At 40.1% G+C, this 24,871-nt stretch overlaps 1 protein-coding gene and 1 long non-coding RNA gene across 8 annotated transcripts in view; one reads left to right on the forward strand and one right to left on the reverse strand.

Moving 5' to 3' along the window:
* Positions 1-24,871, reverse strand: part of TBC1D1 (TBC1 domain family member 1) — an 81,416-nt gene that overhangs the window by 18,893 nt on the left and 37,652 nt on the right. For 3 of the 7 annotated variants that reach the window (XM_083458025.1, XM_083458026.1, XM_083458030.1), the window contains exons 3-15: positions 21,869-22,402; positions 19,721-19,810; positions 16,899-17,003; positions 16,583-16,715; positions 15,310-15,401; positions 14,388-14,498; positions 13,202-13,330; positions 12,705-12,791; positions 10,363-10,637; positions 7,511-7,666; positions 6,039-6,158; positions 4,099-4,238; positions 1,203-1,388 (exon numbers count right to left, since the gene is read on the reverse strand). In XM_083458025.1, coding sequence (XP_083314151.1) covers positions 1,203-1,388; positions 4,099-4,238; positions 6,039-6,158; positions 7,511-7,666; positions 10,363-10,637; positions 12,705-12,791; positions 13,202-13,330; positions 14,388-14,498; positions 15,310-15,401; positions 16,583-16,715; positions 16,899-17,003; positions 19,721-19,810; positions 21,869-22,402 — 2,158 coding nt within the window. Of the gene's footprint in view, positions 1-1,202; positions 1,389-4,098; positions 4,239-6,038; positions 6,159-7,510; positions 7,667-10,362; positions 10,638-12,704; positions 12,792-13,201; positions 13,331-14,387; positions 14,499-15,309; positions 15,402-16,582; positions 16,716-16,898; positions 17,004-19,720; positions 19,811-21,868; positions 22,403-24,871 lie in introns of those variants that run through there. The other 4 variants (XM_083458027.1, XM_083458028.1, XM_083458029.1 and 1 more) reach the window with 3 other exon arrangements.
* Positions 1,351-7,610, forward strand: LOC310685721. Its single transcript, XR_014515430.1, has 3 exons — positions 1,351-1,481; positions 6,082-6,198; positions 7,524-7,610. It is a non-coding gene; the product is annotated as an uncharacterized lncRNA (long non-coding RNA).

The following is a 24,871-nucleotide window of genomic DNA, read 5'->3' on the forward strand; positions in this document are numbered from 1 at the left end:
TCTACTTAAAGGGCAGCATTAAAAGCACTGCCTGGACACTAAGCATAACTTGGAACCATATTTAAAAAGTAATCTGTCATATCGTAGCCATCACTTTAATGATGTCTGCTTTGATATATGCACAACAAGCCCTTGCTGTGATGATACATTACCAGCACACTGTCATTCTTGGGACATATTATTCCAATACATCATAAGAATGCTGTCACTTTTATGATTTAATAGCATTATGCATCATAAAAAAACAGCACTTTCATTTATTATAGGAGTGAGACAATCTATAGGAGAGTGCAGCCTTAGTCCTCCATTGCAACTTAAGTTTACTGATTGAAGAATACTTCCTTTTCCAGTTTGGTTTTGCCAGTTCCTTTCAAGATTGCACAGTACAGTGGCATGCTAAAAACCATATGCAAACAAAGAATAAAGGATTTTTCCTTGCCTCTGATTTCCGGATCATGACAAAATAAATTTGCTTAATAGCACCTTACCTGGGCCATGCAGTAAAGGAGAAAGGGGGGGGGGGTATGCAACTAAAAGCAGCAGACAGATCATAGCTGTGAGTAGCCACAGAAGTGGTGAAAGGGCTTGTATGGAGGAAAGGGTCAAGGGGAAATTCTGCCTTCCATTTTTGCCTATTTCATGTATTATAGAAGATACGAGGTAGAAATAAATGTTTCAGGGTTGTTTTTGTTGTTTTTCAAGTGTCCCTATTGTACTTAAAATATTTGTAGGATGACAAATTTCCACCAGTACTAGTTTAAAGCCAGTACCTCTCACACAGATTAAAGTGCGAGCTTAAGTCTTGGGAGATTTTGACTCAGAATGACTTGGCAGGACACTAACAGAAGTTGAGTACTTTAAGCTTCTAGAAGGTAGATCCAAATATACCAAAGCCACAGGTCAAAAGAGTCAGAAAATGAGCACCTTATCAGCACTCCCAGGAACTAGGCTAAGAGTAGCCACTGATAAAACAAGCAAAGAGACTATTAAGATAAAGTAAACAAACTATGGGCAAAGTACAACAAAAGAAGGAAAGCAAACAGGACAGGATATTGGGAAGAAAGGAATCTGAATAAACACAAGGCAAATGTTCTCAACAATACTTCCAGAACACTTATTTATTGTCATGGTAAAAAGTCCAATGATGTAAGGTTCCCCTGCTTCTGCCATTCCTCAAGTTTTTGATCCAGTCATTTACTTACCTTGCAACTTTTGGTTTTCCTTTTCCATCCTAAGTAGTAGTATCTGCTGCAGAATTGCTTTTTGCCACAGTTCCCGAAGCTCTCTGGGTGTCCTCTTCCTCTCTTCTTTTACTGCCCTAAAGGGGCCATCTTCACAAACTGCTTGCAGTGGTGATCTGGGTGGAAGCTCGCCTAACTCAGAGTATTCTTCATATGGTGACAAAGCAAGAAAGAAGCATTCAGAAGCCTTTTACTGGTATCTAAATGTTTTTGGTTTGGATTTCCAGATCAACACCTCAGGTAAGCATCAGTTACAATATATCGATAAGAAAGGTTTGTGATGCTGTGGAGAAAATTTCCTAGTAGGGATGGAAATGAATAGCTCATCTCAAAGAGCTGGAGATCCTGGAAGCAGATTAAAGTGGCTTGCATGCCATCGCTATGCAATGCATGTCACTTTCCACTTAGCAATTGTAACATCTGGTGAAATTTACCAAAAACACAAAACCAAAGAAGCTCCCAGAAGTAGTTTGTGATATGGCAGGAAGTCAACTGTTCTCATTTTTAAAAGTCAAAAATTCTACTGGAGATCCTGAATACCTTGGGCACAACTCTCTAACTCTCAATGGAAAGATGCACAACTACATGCATATTTTACTTCATATATATATATATATATATATATATATATATATATATATATGTCTCCACCAGGAAATAAACATTTACAATTGGATACATATTGTGCTACTACCACAGTACTTTCAGGATGCCAATAATCAAAACAGAATAATTCAAGAATTGATTCTTGTACTGGAAGACTCATTCCAGTGAAGTCAATGGGACTGTACATGAATGTCCATATGAGCAGAATGCTTAAAATGAAAGACAGAAATCAGGGGGAGATCTCGGCTGAGGATTTAAATCCACCACAAACACATTGTGCTGGCACTGGTAAAGTGATTATTTCTCAGCTTCAGTTTCCAAATGGTAAAAGAGCAATAATAACATTGTGAGAGCAAAAAAATGAAGCAAAGGGCAACAAAGTAAGCAAACTGAATCAGTGTGCTGTTGTGCTAATACATCTTAGCGTTTGTAAATAACTTTAGAAAAACCTGCATATTTAATCAGGTTTGAGCTGACAGAAATTCTGCATATCTGCAACATTTTCAGATAATTTATTTTGCTTCCAATGGAAGAACAATGGACGTAATTAGAGCCCCACCCCTCCTCAGAAATTGCAAATCCTACCACTCTGTCTTTTGCTTAAGATATTTAACCACACATAGGTGCCCATTTTTGCAGCTGTTTTAGAAATAGCAACTCATTTTTCAAAAATAAGAACAGTTTCTAAGGATGTTGAATTTTATTATCTAGCAACCACTTCTGAGCTCTTCTTACACATAGTCCTGCATTTAGCTAAACAGTGCCTACAAAATCTGGATCATATACAGGGCTTATCAAACTCAACTGGACTTTATTCTCAGTACAGTAGTTCCTTTAAAAAAGCACGTAACATGAACACAGTGGTCTCAATCAAAGTGCTGCACATGGTGTGCGGCCCACCCCCACCCCTTCAAAAGCCACTTCAAAGGACAGAAGGTATATCCTGTAAGACACAAGCAGCTTCTGCTCGACGAAAAAAACAGTCACCACCCATTCTGTTTGCATGTGTGGGCCTCTATGGATCATAGCCAGCATTACTAGCATATTCCAGAGCTTTGATCATTTGTGCTCCTTACTTTCAATACAAGAATCTAAATCCTCCCAAAGCATAGACTGAAAAGCAAAGCACTGCTAGAAACAACAGTCGTTCCATTCTTAAAAGTAAAAGAAGATCTTAATTCATTGCAGGGGTGCCATCTCACCCTCGGGATTGTGGGTGGCCACTGCTGCAATGCAGACGTGCGACGTCGCATGCACACACGCATGTGCAGGCATGTGCATGTGACGTTGCACATCAAGGTTGTGGAGGCTGGTGGCAGCAGCAGCTCCTCTTCCTCCTCTCCAGAGTCAGCCAGGCACCCTTTTCCATGGGGAGGGGCTCGGACTTTGCAGCAGAGAGAGTCTCCATGTCTGAAACAAAACCCCCCGCCTTGGAAAAACGTGTCTCACTTGCTGGCTGCAGAAGGTGGAGCTGAACTGCTTCTGCTTGCTGGCTTTTTTCATTGACCTTCTGGGTGCCTGGCCCCCACAATTCTTGTGGGTGACCAAGCACCCACGACCCCCTAGAGTTGGCTGCTATGATTCCTTAAGAACCAAACTCATGAGGCATTTGACCTTTAAAAGCACAAGGGACTCAAACTGAGCAGCTCTAATCTTCTCGAATCACAAGCAGAAGAAACAGTGCCACCCAGTGTACATGTTGAAAACAGCAAGCACAACTTAGCAGGGCAACCACCACCATTTCCCCTCCTCACGTTGTGTCGTTTTAGTGCCTGCTGCCAACATAACTGCAAATCAGATTAATAGCAGGAAGTGGTGCTAGAGGATGTAGCTCAGGCATAGGCAAACATGGCCCTCCAGCTGTTTTGGGACTACAATTCCCATCATCCCTGACCACTGGTCCTGTTAGCTAGGGATGATGGGAGTTGTAGTCCCAAAAACATTTGGAGGGCCGAGTTTGCCTATGCCTGATGTAGCTGGTAATGCCAGGATATTAATGGGACATCTGCTGCTGACATAAAAATGTTTGTATCAAATACAACAAATTAAATGGAGAACACTGCCTTCTCAGGCTGCCTTTTAAATCCTTCTGAGTTTAAAGAACATTAAGAAGAATCCTGCTGGATCAGTAGATTCACTAATTATGAATATGTTCTTTGGAAATTCATGACAAAAATCCACACATAAAGATTAGATCTTTTATCTGTAGCATAACTTAGGCAGGTTCTTTTTATCTAAGGAAGACCATTACCATCGTGCCAACTAGGAGAATCGCATCCTTTCTGTGGGGTTGCCACTCTTAAGAATATCTGTTGTCTCCATGAATGCCGGCGGGTCCTCACAGGGCTTTCGTGGATAGAAGCCACTTCACTTGACTTGGGCTTGTAGTCACTAAAATTAGAAGGATTGTCAGAACCAGATTTGTCTATCGTTCCGGTAAAAACTGTAAAATGAAGCTAACTGCAATGTTTTGCAGTCAAGCAGAATGAACAAATCCTCCTAAGTATTTGCAGCAACAGAGAAAGAACACCAATTCTTCATGTAACATGCCACTTTAGAGAAATGCTGGGCCCACGTGAAACTAATATTTAATTTTAGTTGCTAGCGCTACTCCTTTCACCCAAAATACCTCTGACAAAAACAGCCTATGGAGAGTCTTGTGCTCTGAACCTTGAACATCCTTTTATAAAAATGAAGCAGTGGGAGTGAGAGGTAATATAAACCTCCAAGAAAGGCCTATGGGTTCTTTTTTACTTTCCCCCCACATATTTTTATCGTACAGTGGTACCTCGGGTTACATACGCTTCAGGTTACAGACTCCGCTAACCCAGAAATAGTACCTTGGGTTAAGAACTTTGCTTCAGGATGAGAACAGAAATTGTTCTCCCGCGGCACGGCGGCGGCAGGAGGCCCCATTAGCTAAAGTGGTGCTTCAGGTTAAGAACAGTTTCAGTTTAAGTATGGACCTCCGGAACGAATTAAGTACGTAACCCGAGGTACCACTGTACCTCTATTTTTTTGGAGAAAAAGCTACAGCGTAACATTCCCCCCCACTTTCTTGATTATGCAACAGCATCCCCATAAGGTGACATCCTAAGTCATCAAACTCTAAATCACTTTCCCGGGTTCTGCAAATCCAGCCACAAGTAGAACATTCTTCCACGTAGTCAGTATTACTGCAACTTTCTTGCAATGGCCTCACTTATGCTGGTGACCCTTAGCCATTGGCACCCTACCGCTTACAATTTTCTTCTCAGGTAAACTGTTGTCGTCTTTCCACCTGCAATTCTTTATTTTCTGTTCGTCATTTTGAGTCAAACTACTATGAGATGCATTAATCACGCTTTTAGAAAGCTGTGCTCAATGCTACTGGTTTTCCTTTGAAGAAAAAGCTGCTATTTCTCTCCAAAAGAAATGTGAAGAGCTTTGTCATGGATTCACAGTAAGCAAGGTGGGGCAGATAGGAAACTGGTGAGAGACTCCCCTCCAGATTGGGGAAATGGCTCCAAATCAGGGCCTGCGGCTGCATTTCCTCCAAAATAAAAGCGGCAGCATTAATGAAATGTATACTTAGGCCCTTTGAGTTTCTGAACGAACAGTAGGTAGGGAGGGTTCGTGTGGAATGTGAGAAAGTACAACTTTGACCCATTCTGCTCACAAACAGCAGTCACTGAAAAGCTACTGAATAAGGATGGCAGCTTACCGTATTTTTTGCTCTATAAGACCCACTTTTTCCCTCCTAAAAAGTAAGGGGAAATGTGTGTGCGTCTTATGGAGCAAATGCAGGCTGAGCAGCTATCCCAGAAGCCAGAACAGCAAGAGAGATAGCTGCTTTCGCTGCGCAGCAATCCCTCTTGCTGTTCTGGCTTCTGGGATTCAGAATATTTTTTTCCTTATTTTCCTCCTCCTAAAACTAGGTGCATCTTATGGTCTGGTGCGTCTTATAGAGCGAAAAATACGGCACTTTATAAGAATCACTGCCATCACATAACTTTAGAAAAGCCATGGTCTTCACATTATCTATATTATTTATAAATATGAATAAGACACACTGAAGTGAAATGGCTTTTTAATTAAATTACCACACCAACCATTTATGAACAATTATAACTTTTAACAATTCCCACTGCAGTCTGAGACAATGTTTCTTAAACAATCACAGATTTTTCAGCTGCAGGAAGAGAACCCTACCTTTTTGTGTTCCTAAAGTCAGAGGTGTTATTTTCATCTACAGGAGCCAGAAATTTTAAGAAGTTTGGCACAGAAGAGGAAGAGTGAAGCTTTTTCCGTAGAGCAGAACGGTAGGAGGTGCTGAGAGCAGTTGAAAGGGGGAAGTTCAGAAGGAGGAAGTGTAAGTATACCAGGTGAAATTGAGAACAAAAACACAAAACAGAAAAAAAAACCTGATCAGTATTAAACCAGAAAAATAATAATATTTGTAGGTGTTAAAACAAATAACAAACCAGAAAAATAATTCTTGTAGGTGTTAAAACAAACAACAAGAAATCAAAGGCTAACATTGAAAGACATTTTAAGTCTCTTTAGGGCTTTAATCCAAATCAGCAATGAATAGGAAACCTCACTTCTCAGACTTTTGAATCAGTGGAAGGAGAAATCACCTTGGCTTTCACCTCCCCCTCAGAAATGAATGGGGCAGTAGTGGTTTCTTCTGGGTTGGTCTCATGAAATGGAAGGGAAATGCGGCAGGAAAATCACCAAATATGATGGTTTGTGTAGGGCTGCCATGTGACCCTTCCATGAAATTTATTTGAATTAAGAAGATTTCGGCTGGATCCATGTAATTTTTTCCTAGCACCAAATGTGCAGCAAACAAATGCATTTTAACTTTCTTCCTCTCCTGGCTTCTTGATGAAATAGTCGTGAGAGAGTTGTCAGGTGGACATTTAAGGTCCATCTATTCTCACTGCTTTTCTCAAGCTTTACAATAGCATAAGGTAAAAGTAAAGGGACCCCTGTCAGTTAAGTCTATTCACAAACTACTCTGGGGTTGCGGCGCTCATCTCGCTTTACAGGCTGAGGGAGCCGGCGTTTGTCTGCTTCCACAGACAGTTTTTCCGGGTCACGAGGCCAGCATGACTGAGCCGCTTCTGGCGAAGCCAGAGCAGCACACAGAAACACTGTTTACCTTCCCGCCAGAGTGGTACCTATTTATCTACTTGCACTGTGTGCTTTTGAACTGCTAGGTTGGCAGGAGCAGGGACCGAGCAATGGGAGCTCACCCTGTTGCGGGGCCTCGAACTGCCGATCTTCCGATCGGCAATTTTAAAGTTTATCTTCTCTGTATCATTCCAATTTTAGTATATGTGCTGCCGAAGCGAGCACGGCAATTTTAAAGTTTAAACCACAGTGCCTAGTAAACAATAATCTGAGTGTGGGATAATGCCACTACAGAGAAGCTTCAGAAGATGGTCCTCAGAGTAGGGGGAAAGTCCACTCCTGTTCCTCAGACTACATAGCCTACCAAAGGTTGTGAGAACTTATTTTTACTTCCACATAATTAAGGAAACACCTCAAATGAAGCATGAAAAGTACATCCATATAGGTGAAAGCATGAAACCAACGGGGTTTCTGGTGGTTTTTATGTTTTAAAATATTCTTTAAAATGCGGATCATAAACAAACTCTCCACATCTCTTCTCTCACCTCTTTGGCACAGCATGCCCACTTTGTTCTCCGCTTGAATTATGCCTAAAATGTTTAAAGAAATTGGGCGAAGAGGTCGAGGGAGTAAGACGAGCTGGCGGAGGAGGAGGAGGAGGAGGAGGAGCCGGTGATGACTGATCGGAAGAACTTTTAGAGCTGCAGCCAGGTGTGTTCATATTTTACAAGGAGGGTTCCAGCAGGGAAGATTAAACAAAAGGCGAGACAGAAAGAAACGTGACAAATCAAAGAAAACACTGAATATTTACAGATAAATTGTAAACAGGTAAGAACATTGGCAGGATTACTGTAATAACCTGCAGTTTTATAAGAGTATATATTTAAAGTAGATGAATAAATGAGCAAATTAAGTTAATTTGGATTTGCAGAAGATATTAAAAATAAATTTAAGGAACTGCAGAAAGAGGGGGAAGGAAGTCAAGGTTAGAAATGTTAAAGTGATTGTAAATTAGTGAAATGTATAAATCTGAAAAGCATAAATAAATTTTTTTAAAAAGACAAAAAGTAAAGGGCAAAGAGCTGAATAAAAAAAGATGCACTACATCAGTGCCTTTGTATTAACCATGTTAAATAACAGCACAGGCACCAGGGAAAATGGGAGTGCTCTTCCATTGATTCTGCCTCCTCCATGGTGCCTGGCCTAACCAAAAAGATCTTCTGATGTCCCCAGTAGGAAGGCAGACATATGGCAATCAAATAGGCAGCAAACACAAAATAGTGCTTTACTTCTTGGAATGGTCCTCTTCTAGCCCTAAACAAGCCAAGATTACCTGGCTCATTTTCTCAAGGCTTATGTGAGCAACAGGAGCACAGCTTCCAAGACCGTGGGAAGGCTTTGCAGTCCAGAAGGGATGATTGCTAGTTTCTCTTACATATATTTCCCAGCCTGCATCAGGCCTTGAGTTGTCAACAAGGTTTTATTGCCAAGGCTTTGACGTACGGGTTCTGAACAATTTCCATGCCCATTAGCAACCACACCCAACAGACCAGGGGATAATGCAGGGTCAGGACTATTGATGCAATATGTATAGTGGAGGGATGCCTAAACATTTTGAAACATGTTAATACTCTTTTGGGGGATGCATTTCTGGTGTCATTCTAAGGAACCACTCTGGGTGGCTTCCAAAAGAATATTAAAATACTGTGATACATCAAACATTAAAAGCTTCCCTAAACAGGGCTGCCTTCAGATGTCTTCTAAAAGTCTGGTAGTTGTTGTTCTCTTTGACATCTGGTTCATAACCTTGTATGAAATAACAATAATAAATCTGAATTTAAGATAATCATTATTCTGGACAGCAGGGAACATTAAAACATGGGTAGGCAAACTAAGGCCCAGGGGCCGGATTCGGCCCAATTGCCTTCTAAATCCAGCCCGTGGACAGTCTGGGAATCAGCGTGTTTTTACATGAGTAGAATGTGAGCTTTTATTTAAAATGCATATCTGGGTTATTTGTGGGGCATAGGAATTCGTTCATTTCCCCCCAAAAAATATAGTCTGCCCCCCCCCCCAAGGTCTAAGGGACGATAGACCGGCTCCCTGCTGAAAAAAGTTTGCTGACCCCTGCATTAAAGTGACGCACACCTTCTTTGGTTTTTGCATAACCAAAGTTCAGAGCAAAGAACATTTGACTTGAAGCAATGGAAGTATATATAGCTTATATTTAAAGTTAAACTTAGCAAGGCTTTTTTAAAAAAAACAACAACTAACCCCTATTTTCCCCCTTCCTCCCCAAAACTTTACCAACTCTGTTACATGCAAGCAAAAGCAATATAGCAGTGCCCTATGTCACAAAAGTTGAGATCAAAGATGAACTGTGAAATAAAACATTCTAAGCAAGTTCAGCTTTTACTGAGCAAGCAGCAGCAGGTTGAAAATAGCATTGTGTTCATGATACTGATGAACAATCTGCAAGTCCATAGCTGTAATGATAAAGCCCTCTAGATATAACAAGCAACAAGGTTCAAAGAAAGGACAAGGAAACCAACCAAAGCCACAGAACCTCTTTCTTTCACTCTTCCTCCTCTTTCTGCCACTTCTGGTATGTGTAAGGAAGAAACAGCGATTTGGCACAAAACCCAATTTGTAATAGTCTAGATATGCCTGGCAAACCAGCGTAAACCAGCATTTTTAGCAAAGCAACACAGCTAACATGTGCAAATATTTAGAAAACATATGAAGTATACTGACACAAGAATATGAGGAGTGTTGATCAGCAAATATAAAAACATTTCATGCAATCAATTGGGCAAAATAGGACAGGGCCCCAATCTGTATTAGCAAATAGAGGAATGTATCCCTCCTCCTACCCAATTTACAAGTATTTGTAGTCACTAGATATTTAGCCTTCATTTCTGTAGGTACTATCCAAACTTCCCATACTGTTCTTGGAAAGGAAATGGCACACATTTTCTTTGGTTGCATGCACTTCCCTAACAGACGATAACAGGAAAATACCTGCAAGTAAAACAGTCCATGCATGGATTCTAGTGTCTGAATCATGGACCTTGATACAAATATTCCTCAAAGTCTAAGAGCTAATTCATATTTCCCAATGAGTAGGAGCACTAATGTGACAGAGAGGATGTCAAAGGTTTCAAATGATGAGTTACCCAAAGACTTTTTGACGTTTCATTTATAAAGCACCCTGCTACGGAAAAACACTTTGTCACATTATCTGAGAATTTTAACATTTATGTCCAGAAACGTGCTATGGTTGGATATATGAGACAGACTTATCCAGAGATCTCGTTTTCTCTAAAAATGGACATACCTTAAAACATTTAGCCCAAATTTCTCCCCCAACAGCATCCTGTTTTAAACTTAGCCTTACTTTTGTTGGTTTGGAGTCTCTGTGCTCACCGAATGATACCTCATAAGTTTCCTTTGGGGAACAGTCGGAGATGCTTCAGTGGGTTCTGAGGCTTCCTGGCTTTCAGTTGGCACATGGGTCAGAGTATTAGCTCGTCTTCTAAATCCCTGGTAAGCTGATTTTGCAGACTGTTCAGTCGACAGGCTTTCTAGCTCACTTGAGATATCACCTACAGATCCATTTGCCTTGAGGGGGCTCTCTGGGGGAAAGTCTTCTTTCTCAAACAGAGATGTTTCCTGTCAAAATATATGCACATACAATTAGGCATGCCATAGAAGTGATTACTGTTAATTTTTTCAGGCTGCTCTGCACGTATCATATATGCTTTATGGCTGCACTTTTGCAATTTCATTTCTCCATTGTCTGCATGTATAGTTCCAATGAGATTTCATTCCTGTTTGGGAAGCCCAGAAGGGTTTACCAAGAATATGTTGTTATTCATATGCTACAGATCATAAGCTTATCCGAAGCATGAATTGAACCATGAACAAAATACTCATGCTGCAGAAGGTAAGTCTGGCCTGGAATGGTAGATGTACAGGAAGTTAAAAAGAAGGGGCTTCCGATTCTGCTCAGCCTCAATGGAGGCAGCCCCCATGACAGCGGAAGATCATTGGCAAAGGAAAAACAAGAATGACTGAAGGTAATTATTCTTGCAAATTCCCCCCAGGGACAGGGGGAAACGGGCTTCACTCACAGTTCGTCTTGGTACCTGGCTCTCGCTCAAGCATGAAATGCGGGGGGTGGGGGTGGGTAGAGGCGCTGAGTGCAAAAGCACTTCGCCTGTCGGAAACCCTCCAACGCCGCCATTAAGAAGCAGTGGTTCTCCTGTTAATTAGGGCTTAATTGGACTAAAGTACAGGCACATGCTAGAAGAGATGAGATCACAAACTGCGGAACAAACCAACTGCAAGGACCTTAAGGTTTGAACTTAAGATAAGACTCCATTCAGTGCAAAAGATGTGGGGGGAGGGGAGTCTACGGTTTCTTTATTTAAAGCTTTCTTCTCTACATTTATGATTCAGCAACCCTCCTCTGAATGTTAGTTCAAAATATATTTGTACAAGCGAGGATAGAATAAATTGGGTTATAAATATGGAATATAACACCAAATGGAACTGTGTGTGTAAAAAAAGGTAAAAGGGAAGGAAGCTCTATTTTGCAAAAGGTTTACTCTTCCCCATCCTTTATTATTTATGAAGTGAACTGAATAATGCTAAGAGGACTTAGAATTTAATTTAATTGGAAGTATAATTGCTCATATATCTTCAGTTGGAAGGAAGGATGAAAGGCGTCTGTGAACTCCCAAGGAACTGATAAGGGTTCTTTATTGAGTCATCTGCAGTTTGACAGACCGCTCTTCTTCCCAGGATGAGAGGAAAAATGGTGACAACAGGTAATTTACTGGGACAGAGTGAATTTTGGAGCTGTTGTTAAAGTTGCAAAACAACGAAGCACGGGATGGTGTGATGGAGAAATTTCCTGAACAACAGTGGGATATCAGCTCCACCCAAGGCATGATGGATAACAGCAACAACCGGGGGAAAGAAGGACACAACATCTTACAAGGACAGGAAGAAACACCACGGACAGAATTGGCACACACAGGAAGAACACGGATATACTTTGAGTTCCTCACTTCTAGTTTTATAAATCATTTAATGTGTCAACACGAATAGAAGTTATTAATATTGCAGTTGTTATATAAGGCTTATTATGACCGGAATGTAATTGAAATTAACAAGATTTTGGAACACAGAAATCAAGAAAATCATCAAATCTAGCACACGGGGGGTCCACTTTATCAAAATTATATAATTCGATATTTGAACAATTGGTATTATTAATTGTATTATAAATTGGGATTGTTAAAATGAGGTCATTATTGGACTGTAATTGAAAACTAATAAAAAAATATTATTAAAAAAGGAAGTCAAAATGAAGGGAACTGCAGGCCCTAGGTTTTTATAGAACTGTCAATTAAGTGTCTGAGATGACTAAGAATCCTATCCAGATGATCAAATAGGTATGTTTTTGTAAACTTTTAGGTCACTGATGTGCTAGAAATTATACAGGTATGACTTACAGAAATATGAGCAGCCAAGAGTTATAGAGCAGCAAACTATTTCCCCCCCACTAGTCTGTTTATGATAACAAATATAATCGTTCATTGTTTTCAAAATAAAATTCAACACTGTTTAATAATATAACTGTGTGCCCCCAACGGGCCACCTGCCTTTTAGGAAATAATATTAAAGATTGTAACATATATTGTTACATTTTATGTTTTGATATTTACTTACTTTACTTGTTGTGCTTTGTGTGCTAGACAAGGAGCTGTCCAAATCAATACTTCCAGAACTTTCCAGTTGACTTTTGGCTTTATTCCCCTATCAAGAAAATCCTCATATTATATAGGCACACATATATAAAGAAATCTGAAAATTCAAACGATTCCTTGCAATAACCCCCCCAAAGTTCTCACTGTGCTGAGATCATTATTAAATTTAATTTCCTGAGTGGACTAAGAATAGCCTTGCTCTGCATAAGAAACAACAGCCTCCTCCAAAAAGGTCACTCACGCTGATATTTGCAAGCAACTTGGAAACCAGCAAAAGCATGACCGCCAAGTACTAATTTAATAAGTGAACCTTTTGCGTAGTCATCAATGTTTTTCCTTCCCTTCTATTTTAAGAAATCACCAGTCAAATTACTGGATAGCTGCACTATGTTAAAAAATTCTTTCAGTTAACATATACGATGCCATCAGACACAAGATAACAAAATTAAAGAGCCTTACCCGAGATAAAATACTGTCTAATGACTCCGTCAGTGACCTTTTAGCCTTGCTCTTCAACATATCCAGTCTGAACCGGGGTGTGCTGCTTGGCATCTCATTTCCCATGGCCTCTACTGATGACTGTGACGTCTAGAAAGTTAAAATAACAAACATTTGTTTAAAAAGAGAAAATAGGGACAAATAGAACAAGTTTCCATAGAAGACATCCTTCCATGTTTTCTAGAAGTGTCACACAATTTGTATGACGCCTGTTCTGAACTTAGAACTAACTTGGAACAAAAAAGTTCTAAAAGGCTAAATATGTGTTACACGGATCAGATTTCCCCCCTTACACAAAGAAAGGAAAGCTTTCCCCTCCGTTCAAATCAGCTCCCACCCCAAAATATGTCCTAGACACAGCAATTTGGATTGCATTTATTTCTTGTGTACAAGTTTCTGGGCAGTCAGAACTGAGAGCCAGGTGGTTGAGGCATCCTTCATGGGGAAAGAAAGTAGTATGTCCAAGGAAATGTAAAGACTGTATCCAATTACTGGAGAAGATGGTTGCCAGAGAAAGTACTCAGGGTCAAATATAGATGGATGCTTGCATAAAATAACGGCAAAGGTTCAAGCAGGCTTGCACTTATGTTGTAGTCTACTGTTCAATTCAGTGCACGGCTGCTGCCACAGGAGAGCATTCTGCTTAAACTAATGTTGCTTTCTCTCCTCTTTTGCAATGGCACCTATTCACCACTCAGAGCAATGTCAAAATAGACACTTTACTACTTCTCGCTGGTTGAGTTAGCCTGCACATGCTAGTTATCTAAATGCAAGGATTTAATTTTTTTAAATTTCATTTTTAATTCATGATCCATGTATACATCACTTTGATATATATATATAGAGAGAGAGAGAGAGAGATATAGAGATACACACACACACACACACACACACACACACCTCAAATCAGTTGACATACATAGTAAGTTCAAAAAAACACATCAAATAATTCACACAACAAAATACATGCGAGTTATACAGGGCAGCATTTAAATTTGTGATCCTCCCAGAAGGGCTGTGACACATGTTTTCAGAAAATATAGATCTCACGTGCAGACCTTTATAGAAAAGGTATTTTCATTGTATGCACCAATAGATCTTTTCCAGCAATAAGAAAGGGGGGGGGGAGGGATTTACAATTGCCTACCTGCTTGGCTTCACTAAGGTGGATATGATCCTTTTGCTTTTCCTCATACATAACTCTCAAGACAGAGATTATTAACTCATTCTCCTTCTGTTCATTTCTTGGCCTTATTTTCTGCAAATAGGAAAAAGGGAACATCTATATTAGCCATCCAGATTTTGCCCTATTACTTAAAATTTTGTCAGGACATTGTATGGTTAAATTTCTGCTTGTACCCTAAAATACCAGTAGATGGCAACAGCATCACAAACTAAACAAATTAAGCTAGCAAAAAACAAACTCCAAAAACAAAACCCAAGCTGAGAAAAACGGATTACACTGCCTCGTAAATAAGTAAATAGGCGATTCACAGTGAAGATACAAGCGGGATAAGGCAAAAATAAATAAATTGCCCCCTTGACAGATTTAGATAGAAGATTTCTAGGTAGAAGAATAATTGTTTTAGAAATTTACTTACAGCCTTTTAATTTATATAACTGCTAAACTGAGATTTCAAGATATGACTACAACAAGAGAGGATAGCTTGCCATGTAACATGGAAGTGGGGGTAGCCCTGCTGTTTTGAGAAAAGCAAGCTCTGTTGCGCTTCTACATGGTTTCACACTTCTTTAGACAAGAGCAGATATGCTGACCACAAAAGTGTGTGAAGCCAGTTACTGTGATCAGTTGCTTCTGTCATTAATTGCCAAGGAATGCTGGAAGAAGCAATCCCAGCTCCCAATATTAATCTAGCTGTCTTCATAAGAAATCTCTCTCTCTTTTATAATTTCCAACATTTTAAAAAGAATTTCCAGTATTTTTCACTAGTGGGCCAAGGGTCTGTTGTTGTTTCTTTTGATCCACCATAACAAACATTTGAGTACTTTAAAGGACATATTTCCTGTTCCACCCCACCCCTTCCACAAGAAACAGGCAGGACGGTTACCTGAACTTCTTCAAAGACTGAGGCCTGCTCCTGGTTGTTCAGCGTTGTTAGATGTTTTTGGATTTCTAGTTTAGTTTTAGAAGGATGTAACCCTAACAAGCAACAGGCAAACAAATACAGGGTAAACAAAATGATTTTAGACGGGTTGTATCTGACTACAGTCAATTCAGAGTAGACCCACTGAAATCAATAGTTTTAAGTCCGTCACGTCTACTGATTTCAATTGTTCTATTCTGAGTATTATCACTTAGTTGGATACAACCCAATGAAAATATCTAGTCAGGCAATATTCACAAAGTCATGTCCGTCTAAAATAAGCTTTCCAGACGGGGACTACACTCACCACACTAAGGTGAAAAGCAGAGAAGCAAAAAACCCAAAAAAACCTGAAGTGACTGCGACCACAATCTATGCTTTCACAAGCAAGGGAAAAGAATAAGCTTGGAACAGGAAGAAGACCCAGACAGCAGCAAAACACTGGGGGCTTGGTTATGGATGCCACCTGAACAAACCCTGCTGAAACTTGAAGAGAACCAAGTGGAGACATTTTGTTTGATGCTAAGCAAACTGCACTGGTTTAGCTACAGCCAAAACCATCTTTCAACCAGTCCTTTAAGATATGAGGGACAATCCCTTCTGAAGTTTAAAAGAATCCTAGGTACAGTCGTACCTTGGAAGTCGAACGGAACCCATTCCAGAAGTCCGTTCGACTTTCAAAACGTTTGGAAACCAAAGTGCAGCTTCCGATTGGCTGCAGGAAGCTCCTGCAACCAATCAGAAGCTGCGGAAGCCCCGTCGGATGTACGGCTTCCAAAAACAGTTCGCAAACTAGAACACTCACTTCTGGGTTTGCGGCGTTCAGGAGCCAAAACGTTCAAGAACTAAGCTGTTTGAAAACCAAGGTATGACTGTATACCTAATACTTTTTAAAAAACAAAGACCCTTTCTTGGGCTTGCAAAAAACAAACAAACAAACAAAAAAAAAACCCAACCTCAACAACACCCTCTTGGCCTATTTTGCCCCCCAGTTTTTCTATCCAGCACATGAAAGTTTTGAAAAATATCTTTTTAGTATTTTGGACCTTGTAATATGCAAATATTTGCCAGACAAGCACTTTTCTCCAGACTTCTCAAGTACTGCTCAAGTAGCAAAGTTGTTTTTAAATACACATAAGTTTGGCAAAGCACTTCACGCTTTATTGTTTACTTAGCAATAATCCATATGCATTTTTTTTAAAAAAAGCAAACATGTACCATGCTGCATAATTCCTACCTTCTATTCTTTCACAGAGTTTATGCAGGCACTGCATGGGACATCCTTCACAGAGTTGGACTTGTGCTTTGGCAGTTTGTTGTATAGCAGCTACTGTGAAAGCCTGTTTCAAAGTCATCATGATCTCATCAACCTGGAGCAAAGAAAACTAGGGGTGAAGACCTGGTATTTAAGAAGGCTAATGAACAATGTATTAACTGCTATTCTATATTAGCCCAATAGTGACAAATATCATGCTTCAGAGTAAATAAGAACCTTATATAGAAGACATTCTATGTCCAGCACCTCTTTGTTTTTGTTTTCTAAAGGTTCTTACCAGAGCTTCATCTGTACATTGAAACACGTAACAAACGAAATGGAAGCCTCCATTTTCCGAAGGCTCTCTGCAGATAAATCCAAAGTGATCCACATGTCTAATTCCCTACAATAGAAACAATTATATCAAAGATTCATAAAGGCTAGGTAAAGACTTGTAATTAGTCCTCTAAGCAGCATCTTGACATACAAACTTTTGTGAAAGGCATGCAAAATAAATATTAACTGTAGGAAAATAAAAGTAATCCATTGGGAAATAAAATATATATACCCACCCATATTATACAATGAAAGCCCAAGATTGGCAAATCTAAACTGCCTCAGCCCAGTGAATCTTGTGTTTGGATTACAGTGGTACCTCAGATTACAGACGCTTCAGGTTACAGACTCCGCTAACCCAGAAGTAGTACCTCAGGTTAAGAATTTTACCTCAGGATGAGAACAGAAATCGTGCAGCGGCGGTGCGGCAGCAGCAGCAGCAGCAGGAGGAGACCCCATTAGCTAAAGTGGTACCTCAGGTTAAGAACAGTTTCAGGTTAAGAACCTTTGAGACGAATTATGTTCTTAACCCGAGGTACCACTGTACACTGTTCCTTAGTTGCATTTGATTTGTACTGAGACCAATGGGACGGAAGTCCTGACTTAAGTCCACTGGTTTTAATGGAAGTTAAGTGAAGCTAATGTAGTCTGGATCTAATCCAATCCATTTCTAATTTCTAATGAAGAGATTAACATGTTTCTTAAAAGGAGAGAGGGAGAGAAGAGAAGCAGAATATCAATACCATTGCTTGGTATGGATCTCAGTGCCCAGAGCTTGACATAAAAGTAATTAGTAGGTTGAGTGGCATTAAGCCCAGAGAGCCATATACTGGATGACATTTCAAAGAGCGGCCTTCAAGTTTCCATTTTGTTCATGGGGAAAAAACACAATCCCTTCCTTCTGTCAGCAGTCAAGTTCCCAAGATATTAAAAGGAGAACAGCCAGCCAATTGCTTTCAAAAACATGAAAGCGCATAAACTAATTTCTTCGCCAACAAACAAACAAAGTTAGGCCCACATGTTGCTGATCACGTGGTGAAGTTGACAAAATATTTGGAGAACTTAAAAAAACAACAACACTCAAGCATCACTTGCTCAACTGAGAAGACACTCTGGTGGAGCTCCCTGCTTCAGTAAGTGCTGGTGCATGTGGACCCCATGTCTAATTCTTAGCTGAGCTAAGATGCTTCCAACCCCCTGGAGTTCTTAAGGGATGCAATTGACAAAAAGCCCCAGTTTTGATTTGAAGATGGGGTAAAATCAATAAATGAGAAAACTGCATGTCTCTAATTGCAAGTTGTGTTGCATTATGGGAGCTTTAAAGCTTTAAGTCTAAGATTCCCAGGAGCCCAACAAAACACAACATGATTAAGAAATGAAGACTCTCTGACTTGGCAAACATAACAAGAAGTAAAAGATGAATGAGTTAAGCAACAAGGAAATGCAGGAGACAATGTTTATGTAGCATAGAATATCCCTAAGTTTTAGGATTCAATGTAATTCAAGGCCAGTAACACTGCAAAACAGCATGGCAGTAAATACAGCTCCCAAAACAATAGTTTTTATAGGTACAGTTTGGTGCCTACAGGCAGATATTGTTCCCATGTGACCTTGGAACATTAAAACATACAGCACAATTGTTAATGAATGAATGATATCCATGAGGAATTGGGTAAATACTTTCATAAACCCAAACTTCTCAGATTTTTACATTTTAATATCCATTAAGGTTGTGCATCTCAAGTTATAGAATCTTGTTTCATAAGAACAGAAGCAAAACAGAATGATTTTCCCATCTTCAAGCCTTAAAGCATCACTGCCAACAGTTACCATGGAAACAGTCTGTGGCTGGTGTCCAAGGGAGGATGTACAGTTGTAGCATATGCCCTCCTTTCTCTAGAGACAGCAAACAGGAGCATGTGTACAGTTTTTCCCATTGGTTGGGCCACTAGTTAAGCAGTCAAAAGGACAGGGAGAGGGAGTTGGGTCATTAAATTTGGAATTTATTTCCTGTTGGTCTGAGAAAGCTAAATTTTGACCTTGAGGGCAACCTGCTAAGTGCTGACTCACAGCTTTTTTTTTCTCTCTCTCTTTGACAAAAGTTCCTTTACTGTCTGACAAACTTCCTTTAGAAAGTAAATTTCTGGGATTTGTGTTAATTTACTTCAAGATCCACTGCAGGCGATCTTCTCAAACGTACTGGGGTTAACACAGTCCTTGGTTATTTGAAGGAATGTCACACTCAGTGAGCTTTGCTGCCTTCATGGTTTGGACAAACAGGGGAGGGAATCCCTAACTGCTGGGGGGAAATATGCTGAAGTAGTTCATTGCAAATGAGACAGAAATACTAATATTACAGTGTTCCTACCACATACTGACTGCAAAGGTCGCCACTACAATGGTTTTAGAAATCTACCCTCACACACATTTCTTAGGTGATAAGAAAATCACTCTGTCCTTCCATCAGAGATCAGATTTTAATGGGAGCAGTTTTTACAAGTTAACTGTAAAAAAACTGTTACTTTCTGCTCACTCAAATTTCAGTTTATTTTCTTCCCTAGCAGTTTATTTCCTGCACCTAAATGATCACCCAAAACTTTATAAATCATTGCCACATATTCCTTTGCATGTCCCCTCCCTTCTTTGAGTCATACACTGGTTTTAGGGCAAAGATCCTGGCTTGTTAAATGGTGTGATGGAATTTAGTGGGAGAAAACCACTGCCCTGTTGTGGAAAACAACACCCATGTTTTTAAGAACCAAGAAGGAATCAAAAGCTTGGTACCTGAGAGCAAAATGAAATTTCCTTAAAGCTTTTCTCAATAACTACTTTTTTGGTATCAGGGCTGATGATGTAAACTTCAGACTGGCCAATCTGGAAAAAAATAAACAAAATATTAGTCAGTTGCGCCCTTCAAAATAATTTTTAGACAAAAATATGATTTTCTGAGACTGTAGTGGGTATGCTGAATTTTGCATGACAAGTCAGCCACAATGCAAACTAGGACTTTCATATTGTATTTTAGATTACTGTAACTTGTCCTGGAACCTTCGGGTGAAGGGTGGGTAACAACCACCACCACACTTGTTTAGGAACTTAGCCCAACCCTGCACACGGCACAAAAGGAGCTGCCTTATACCCAATGAGACTATTTGCTCATCTAGCATCATACTGTTTGCGCTGTTATTCGCCAGGTACATTACCTGCTACCTCATTGTTCTAACTGGAGATGTCATGTGCTCTACCAATGAGCTATGTTCCCTCTCCCTAAAGATCCAAAGTACGCATGAGAGCTTCTACAGAATCATTCCCTAGTAGCTTCAAGAGAGGAGACTTTACATGTTTTTCAATTTGTGTGCACCTGCCACTGACAGGAGTTCCATATGCACCTCAGAGAACTTTCTGAGTTACAGACTGAAGTCAGAGCCATAATCATGAGTGAAAAGGCAATGCCAGTATTTCCCACAAATTTAGCTCATTTTCTTTCTCTCTGGTGACCTGGCATATTGGGAGAAACAGTGTGCCATCTTATGTGTCTATGAAACTTAAAACAGGTTAAACAGTAACTGATCAATATAATCTAGTGTTACTGGAAGGTAAATGACAGAGGGCTTCGTCAAACATTATAGCTTTCAGGTTGTTTCAAAAGTTTACCTAAAGAATCTGATGTGTGAATGACAGGTTCTTGTTTGCGAGCACTTGCATCGTGCAGTCATATTGTCACCAGAGCATTAAAGTGTTCAGGTATTGTTGTAACATAATTTACTCCAAGATATCCCAAACCAATCCACACTACTGTGGAGGGAAGTTGCTTGAAGAAGGCTGTTTTAAGCCTTAGACATTACCTCATAGTCTGTTAAAGCACAGCTTCGTAGGGGAAGCCTAGCCAGTCTTCTTCTGTTCTGCCCAATTTTAATTGGAAGGTCTTTAAAAGTATTACATACATTTAGGCTTCTATCTTACACATGGCCTACACACACACAAAACAAGGGCTACTTAAAATGCAGTTATGTTGAAGCTGCTCCACATGCCATAGTTTGTATGTGGTAGATACAGTATGGAATATTACAGGGTGTGATCAGGTACAGAATGCCAGCTTAAGGCTTGAGATTTTACAGGACTACTATTATAGTCTGTAAGCTTCAAGATGTGGGGGTGGGGGGGAGAGGGAGGGGGGAAAGTGAGCTGTGCTTACTTTCTACATTGATAGAGGCCCGGGCCTAAATGGAAGACATGCAATTTGCACAGGTTCTTAATTCTAACTATGTGAGGACACAGCACAGTTGCTCAGTGGTGAGGAAGTGCAAGAACCAAAGTACTTCCCTTTATTACTTCATATCTATTTCCTTAAAAAAAAGAAGAAGGAAAATGACAAATATGGGAAGGAGTGGTGCTAAATGGGTGCATTTGATGGAGCTACAAGATCAAGAGCCACAGCACAGAAAATAAATTTTAGCTGTGATCCTGTAGGGTTGAGTTTGGCTTTGAGGACAAGTGATGCAGATTTATGCTACAGTAAACAGAAAGCACTCCATCGTTCTCTGTATAAACACACACACACACACACACACACACACACACACACACCCCTGAACTCAATTAACTTCAAATCAGCTAGCAGCAATGCATAAAAGCTCTGGATATCCATTTCTGTAACCATGTTATCCAGTGTTCAGAGATGGTATCAGAGAACCAATGTGGTGTGGGGGTTACTGAGTGTTGGACCATGACTTGAGAAATCATGGTTCAAATCCCCACTCTGCCATGGGTAACCTTGGGTCAGTCACTGCCTCTTAGCCTAACCTACCTCACAGGGTTGTTGTGGGGCTGAAATGAAGAGGAGGAGAACCATGTATGCTACCTTGAGCTCCTTGGAGGAAAAGGTGGGAAAGAAATGCAATTAATCAATTAAACACAACAACTCTGTTTTACCGTGAACAACATTATCCGGTTCCCAGCAATATCCGTTGGCTGAACGTTTTGCCCGTGAATAAATCGACTTTTTAAGTTCAGAGAAATAGCATCTTCATCAAAGGATCTGACAAAGCTGTTACTTGTCTTCAGGCAACCTGCTTGTGAATCTCTCTTGAAAGAACAAGAACGTAGTCCGGGCTGAGAGTAGGATTTCCGCATCGGCCTTTTCTCCTGTTCTTCATTAACTAAGGGTTGGAAGACGGATCGGAATTTATCACTTATGGAAAATCCTCCAGAATGGTTGACAGTTTCATGTTGTTGAGCGAATGGACCAGAATCCAAGTTTTTGGTATAACTAACATCATTAAATTTTTCAATACATTCATCTATGAGGGCTGGAGGTGCATTTTTGTGCGCTACTGTCACTCGGCCACAGAACAGCACCTCAAATTTTTTACTAAAAGGATCTTCCACATCTGAAAGGTTGTTCTGAAACTCTTCCTGCCGTGCAATTTTTCCTGCTTGTCTGATAGTGCTTATGATCTCAGGCACCTGCAAGAAAATGACAATATCAGAGCCACTCAAATAAGAGAAAGAAAGTGGGGTTTTTTAAGTGACAGAAAGTGATGTGGGATCAGAAAAACCACTGTACAAATTAACTTTGGAAGCTAGAGGCATCTTCATTATTTGGCCACCCCAACATTAAAGGAAAACCAATATATGTGTAGTTGGCCTTCACAGATCTAACCCAACAGAGAGGATTACCATATCACAAAGATTTTCAATGAAATCAGATCACACAGTAAGCTGCCAGTTATCAACACTGAGTGAAGGGAAATCAAGTGACATACATGCTTGCATGTGAACTTGTCCTGGAATACAGAGGCTAAGATCCAAAGCGCTATGCACAGTATTCCTCATGTGCATGGGGGCTTTTTGTACTCTAATCCCAAAGCTGTTTGTGCTCTCTTTTTAAAATCCATTGTTTTCTGTGTTTTTGAACAATGGTAGCTGTGTGTTCTCTTGAGAACTACTTAATGTGATGTTTCGGGCCCGCTGTCATATGGGGAAATCAGCAAACCTTTGTGCATACCTAATGTCCTCCTGTTCCTGAACAAGAGAAAATGTATTTGGATTATGACCAGGGTATGTCATAATTAGGAGAGCCAGTGTGGTGTAGTGGTTAAGAGCGGTAGTCTCGTAATCTGGGGAACCGGGTTCGCGTCTCCGTTCCTCCACATGCAGCTGCTGGGTGACCTTGGGCCAGTCACACTTCTTTGAAGTCTCTCAGCCCCACTCACCTCACAGAGTGTTTGTTGTGGGGGAGGAAGGGAAAGGAGAATGTTAGCCGCTTTGAGACTCCTGAAGGGGAGTGAAAGGCGGGATATCAAATCCAAACTCTTCTTCTTCTCTTCTTATGTGTGTGCATGGGTATGTTCTGGTATGAAAGGGAGTCATAAACAAAGACAATTGTCTTTAGGGAAAAGTAAATATAGCTCAGCAAAATGCAAATTTCAAACATGAAGCCAAATGCATGAGTCTAGCACGGGCACAGGCAATCTTTGGCCCTACAACTCCCATGATCCTTAGCTAACAGGACCAGTCATCAGAGATAATGGAAATTGTAGTCCAAAACATCTGGAGGGCCGAAGGTTGCCTATGCCTAGTCTAGCAGGACTGCTGTTGACAAACAGGACCATATGAGATGGCCAGATGATATTACTGCCCACACCAGGCTGCTGTACCCTAAGAAGGGGTGATAGCGGTATGGGAAGCAACTTTGTCAATTACCCACACACACAATTCTGGTATTAACAAGTTACTAGCATGGCAAGGAACCAAACATGTGGAAGTAGCTCCCAAACCACAAACGTAACATTGAAATCACACCAAATTTTCTGGCTTTAAAAATATTTTTCTTGATTCAAAGCTTGATGGTATTAGCCTGTAAAATACATATTTTTTTTTCAGATTATACTCTCCTTTCCACAGAAGGCAGCTTTTCAGAACAGAGATGTAGCTGCTCAGAGTGAATGGTGAAACAAGCAGTGCAGGAGTAAAAGGTAAGACTTCTGCTCTTAGAACAATCTCTCTACATAACTAGAGAAATAATGTCCCAGAAAGCATCAAACAAAATCCCTTCTGGAAAACTCTTTTCTCTTTGTACGCACATTCATTTGTGTGTGTGTGTGTTTTTAATGCAGGTGCAAATTTCATCCTTAACTGTAATAGAAAATACTTGCCTCTGGATTTGACAAAGACTTCAGAAGGTCTTTTTATAGATAACAGACATATTTCAATAGAATTAGTCAGAGGATTACAATAAGGAAACAAGAATGGTCTGAAAATGAGACAGGAAGAATTACTTCATTCTCTGAGCATGGTGCATGACTCAGTCAACATACAGTTTGGTTGCACTCTGAACTAAATATTAAGTAGTTGTTTAAAAAAAGCAGTTGAGTAAGAGAAGAACTTGCCCTCTTGCACTTTGTAAAATGACATGCAATTTTGATGGCTCTATTTAAATAATAAAGGCACTGGAAAAATGTCATTGTTCTAAGGCTGGTATGAATAAGGACTTTACCCATATTTAGTATTAGCAGTACAATGCTGTAAGTATCTAGCATTTATTTGGTTCAGGCAAAACCTTTGAGTACTACTGAGTATTAATATTTTGCCTGTGACCAATATGCGAAGTTAGAATGCTCATGTTTTATGTTATAATGCTTTTTTCCTTTGAGAAAGACCCTGTCGTCCTCCAATAAAAATTAGGAGATGAAAATTACTTGCTGTAGATAACAAGCAGGCAATTTATAGGCAGGCAGTTGTAGATTACAGGTTAAAAGTGACCCAAAGTGGCAAGCAATAGCTCCTGAGTTAGAAATCCAAGCCTCTTTCTGTCTTCTAGGCACAGAGACAGTAGCACAGTCCAGCAACAGCCTTGGCTCTATTTCCTACTGCTTACTATCTGGCAGTCCAATGGTACTCTATGAACATTGTATTAGGAGATATGCATCCAAG

Source organism: Podarcis tiliguerta (genome assembly GCF_965153285.1).
Source record: "Podarcis tiliguerta genome assembly, chromosome: 9".
Taxonomy (NCBI): domain Eukaryota; kingdom Metazoa; phylum Chordata; class Lepidosauria; order Squamata; family Lacertidae; genus Podarcis; species Podarcis tiliguerta.